Here is a 4,899-nt window from a genome sequence, read left to right on the forward strand (position 1 = left end):
CCAGCACAGATCCCAGCCCAGCCTCACAGGTGACAGCTCTGGCAAGTTGCCACAGAAGAATTTTAAGAACTCTGTTGACTTGATTGAAGGCCCCAGAGCCATCACGCGCCAAAGGCAAAGTATGCCGCTCCCCCAGGGAGAGAGGCTTTGCTTCCCTCACCAGGGAGCTGAATCATGGCAGGACTTGGAGGGCCAGGCACTCCGCCACTTTTTCCTAGACTGTTGCTATTCCCTGTTAGCACAAGAGGTCAGGGAGACAGCTGCCCTTGCCATGTTGCACAAGCCTGCGCAGCACCAGGCTATTCCTGATGCAATGAAGCTGCTGCCGAGCATGCCACAAATCAGTGACCCGGCCTGCGAGAGGAAGGCGCCAAGGGCCAGTTCAGAGTTCAGCAGCAGCCATGTCCCTCCTCATCTGGGAACAGGCATGGCTAAGGTGTCCTCTCCCCACTGAGCACACACCACACAACAAACAGTTATTATATCATGCTTTTAATACAAACTTAAAAAAATCTGGAACAATAGAAACTGTACAGATTTGATCAACCTTTTTGTTTTTGGTTTTTTTTTTGTTGTTTTTTTGTTTTTAACTAAACCTCTAGACACACCAATGTCCCATTCCAAAATATTGCACAACATTCTGAATACAAAACTCTGATTGTATTCCTCCTTCGCTAAAGAAAAAAAAAGAAAAAAGAAAAAAAAAAAAAAGACAGCAACCCCCAGGTTCCCCCTCTCAGTAGCCCCCTTCTCAGAAACCCAAGCAGAGCACACATGGACACCCTCCGCTGGGAGACACACAGACTTCTGTCCTCTTTCACTCATTCTCTCCCACAAGGCAACTGTCAATTCACTCCTCGGAGAGGGATGGGAGGGAAAGGAGGGAAGCTGAGTGGGGAGAAAGGAATCTTCACCACTTTTTTTTTTTAAAGTTTTTTTCCTGAAAAAATATTTTTCTCTCTCCTCTTTTTAAGAAAAAATCTTGAAAAGAAAAAAATTACAGTTTTTTTACGTTAGAAATATACATATATTATATATACCTCTTACATTTTACAAATGTAGCAAATTATTCAATACAAACAGACATCAACAAAAAGAACACAAACCCATAAAAAATAAAAGTTAAAAAAAAATTTTCTCTCTTCTCTTCCTAAGAAACCAGGTAAATTAGTGCAGGTTTTTAAAAAATAAAATTGAAGCTGAACGCCTACATCCAAGACTAGAAAAGACCTGAAAAGGCCGTTAGTTTCCATTGCTGCCTGATGCTGGAGGAACGTTTCTGAAGCACGCTTTTTTCCTTTTAAGATACAGAGGTTGGTCCCTCCTCTTTCCCTCCTTCCACTCATACCACTATTTTTAAAGCAGGTATAATACGTGTGGCAGGGCAAAGCGGCATCAAAGCTTCACAGACACAAGCGGGTGGCTGGGGGCATCCCCACCTCTCCCCTCCCTCCCTGTGCTGGAGGGGAGCACACTGTCCCGCAGCAGTGGCTCACAGATGGCTTTGCCAGATGCAGGGACAGTGCAGGGACAACTGGACCAGGTCCTGCCATCAGGGGCTCAGCACCCCTCAGTCCAGCATGGCAAGTGGGCTGGCACTCAGCAGTACACTCCTTGGGAGAAGGACAGGGTGGCAGTGGTAACGTCCATAAGTGGAGGGTTCAAAAAAAAAAAAAAAAGCAACAAGGGGGAACCCAACAGCTTGGCCATTCCTCAGCAGCTTGTCCTAGTCTGGAAACTTGCAAGGTTGAGGCTGCAGGCTTGGGGGAGCTAGCTGGGCACTGCTCTCCTTGCCCACCTGCTGCATTGGTCATAGCCTGAGGGCAAGCAGCCTGCTCAGGAACCTGCACTGGGTGTGAGGTCATTGGGCACGAGGTTGGGGCCATGCCTCCCCACCAGCTACACAGCAAAAGGAAGGGAGTGCTAGAAGCTCTCCTGAAAGAGTTCCAGGCAGTGGCAGTCTCCCTGGGACAGCCCACTGCCTCTGCAAAGGCTCATCAGTAACACAACTACAAGAGGGCTTGAGTGCCTTCATCTTGGCGGGAAGGGAGGGAGTGGGGGAAAAGCACAAGTTCAAGCCCATCTCCCCTGAAACAGGGATGTCTTGAAAGAGCACACTGGTTCAACAGATACAGGAGAAGTGGGTTTCAGAGGGTGCTCCAGAGACATAATTAAAAGAAAACCAAACCTTAAGTTTGGAAGGCAGCAAAAAGCTTATTTTTCTTTTAAACTGACAGCTTCAAAGACTGGAGTCTCATCATCTCCATCTCTCTCCTCTTTGCACGCTTCCATACTCCCACAACAGCCTCCAAGGAAACCTTCCCAGCCAGAGAGCCTCCACCCTGCCTGGGCAAGTAGCAGTCCTCCTTCAATCTTGCCATACAGGTGGGTTTTGGAATCCCTGACACAGAAGCAACTCAGCTGAAAAGCCCAACTGCAGCACATCATCCCGGGAAAGCTGCAGGAATGTTCTCAGATCCCAGCCCCATGGCGGGGAGGCACGGCACATTCACACGCTAGGACTTTGGAGTGCCTGCCCCTGCTCTGTTCTAAGCCTGCCACTATCCAGGCTGACATGATCTGGCTGGAAGGCTGAGTTTATGCTAGGTGCTTCCCTTCCACACCAGACAAGACACCTCCTCCTCCTGCTCCTCCAAGACGGGCAGGGGAGGGGATTTAGTCAGGTGCGTACCTGGCCAAAAGCACAAATCCTTATGCTACCACTCAAGGGAGTGGCTTCAACAACATAGCCCTTTCTCTTCCTCAAAAGTAGTGCTGCCTCGCTAACTAAAAAGGAATTCCCTCTCAGAGACAAGAAGATGAATTCACAGCAGGAAACAAGAACTCACACCTCAGAGGCCACCTCAGGGGGATGCTGGCCCCTGCTGCTGGGGAGAACATCTGGGAAGTGGGTGCAGGATCCGAGTGGTGCTGCCTGGCTCATCAGCATCCCCCAGCCGCAGGGACAGGCTGGAGGTGTCTCTACGCCACAAGTCTGTCACCCGGCCAATTGGCCGGTACAGAAAGGCCCCCGCACCCACAGGCGGAGCAGGGGACAATGACCAGTCACTCAGTTCAAAGCACTGTCCTCCTGTAGCCGTGGCTGGAAGTGCAGATGAAGGGAGCAGGAAGAAGCCATTTCACAGTAACACTGTCCTCCCTGCTACATGCTGGGAGGTGGTCAAGGAGAAGAGTTGGTGCTTTTCAGCACACAGAGAACAGCTGATGCCAGCCTGGGCTGGAGCAACAACAGCACAACAGTCTATGCCCATGGGCACAGTAGATGCTCTCCGTCTACACGCAGAGCCGTAACAGAAAAAGCAAGCTCACCCACCCATTTCTGGCTAGCACACAAGAAGAGTGTGTGTATCTCCACTGACACTGACTCATCCTCTCCCTGTTCCTCCTCCAGCGGTACGAAGACAACATCCCTACACCCAGGTGGAAGGACCCTGTGTCCAGCGCTGGGGCGGGTGCAGGGAATCAGGAGCATCGTGACCTATGGTTGCATCAGCCTGGGCTGGGGGAAACACAAACTGAAAAAAATCTAAAGACTCAGTTAAGGAGTAAAAAAGTGAGTTGGAAAAAAGCACAGGGACTGAGTTAAAAAACAAGTCAGTGCTTCAGGAGCGTTGCCAGCACAGCGCAACACCGGGCTCTCTCTTTTCCCAAGAAGCTATATTTATAAGATTTGAATATTTTCTGTATATTTCTATTCTCTCCCTCTTGTTTGTTTTGTTCTTGTTTCCCCCCCTCCCTCCCCACCCCAGAATACTCTCCTTCTTTGTGTTCAGTTGGCCAGGACAACAGGCTGGAACGACTGGCTGGGATACTGCATGGCATTCAGGTTGTAGCTGAGTCCTTCCACGAAGGGAGACTTCTCCAAAAAGAGGCTGTTGGTGCTGCCACCAAAGACCTGAGCCATATCAAAGGTACCACCTGTGCCAGCATTGAACTGCGATGTCGGCGGGATGCTGCTGGCCTGACTCTCACTGGCAACCCCATCGAAGAAGAGACTGTTGGCTCCCGGCGACCCACCGCTGTAAACGAACTCCTTGGCATTGGGGGAGAGCTGTGACTGTGGGGCTTGGCTCCCAGCACTCCCGACGAAGTTCAGAGAGTGCATGGACAGGGAGAGGCCCTTCTGCTTCAGCAGGTTGGTGGTCGGAGACCTGACCATCCTTGGCTGCTGCCCAGCCCCTGCTCCACCACCCCCTCCTCCAGCTCCTCCACCCTTCTTCATCTTGGTAGAGCCAAACTTGGTGGCAGCAAAGGTGGCAGTGGTAAAAGTGATGGGCTGGGCAGAGCGAGGGATGAAGGTGGGGCTAGGTGACTGGCCAAAGGAGGGGGACGGAGAGTTGGACAGTGAGTTGTCCTGGCTGCCAATGGGAACAAATACCTGGGCATCGGGGTTGAAACTGCTCTTGATTTCTTTGTCCAGCTCTGCGGCGCTGCAGCCTTCGCTGTCATCCAGGTAGAGGACCTTAACAGAGCCCTTCTCACCGATCTGGTAGGAAACCTCAAAAGGATCGATCCAGACACTCAGCTCTTCTGGCACATTGGCGCGCACATCCTCCACGGCCAGCCCGCTCCGCTTGGCCGCCAACTCCACCACTGGATCCACTGTCTCCCCTATATGAACACAGCGATAGCCAGATCCCTTCAGAGGCTTCTCTGGGTACCAGTGACCCTCATATTTCTTCTTCAGCAGGCGCTCTAGCTCCTCACCAAACAGGTCTGCCCGCCTCCGAGGAAGCTTGTTGTACAGGTATGAGATGATGAAGTTAAGAGCAACTTTGATCTCCAGATGCATACTCCCTTCACGGCAAGCAAGTCAGGGCAGTGTATTAAAAGAGACAAAATGACACACACATAGACAAGATTTGGCTCCAAACAGAC

At 51.0% G+C, this 4,899-nt stretch overlaps 1 protein-coding gene across 1 annotated transcript; it reads right to left on the reverse strand.

Annotated features, from left to right (window-relative positions):
* Positions 1 to 476: 476 nt before the first annotated feature.
* TOB2 (transducer of ERBB2, 2) lies at positions 477 to 4,899 on the reverse strand. The gene has a single exon (XM_026868122.1). It carries the CDS (start codon positions 4,811 to 4,813, stop codon positions 3,791 to 3,793), a length of 1,023 nt encoding a protein of 340 aa, XP_026723923.1. The 5' UTR covers positions 4,814 to 4,899; the 3' UTR covers positions 477 to 3,790.

The sequence above is a fragment of the Athene cunicularia genome (assembly GCF_003259725.1).
Source record: "Athene cunicularia isolate RWA chromosome 1 unlocalized genomic scaffold, athCun1 chr1_part2, whole genome shotgun sequence".
Lineage (NCBI taxonomy): Eukaryota > Metazoa > Chordata > Aves > Strigiformes > Strigidae > Athene > Athene cunicularia.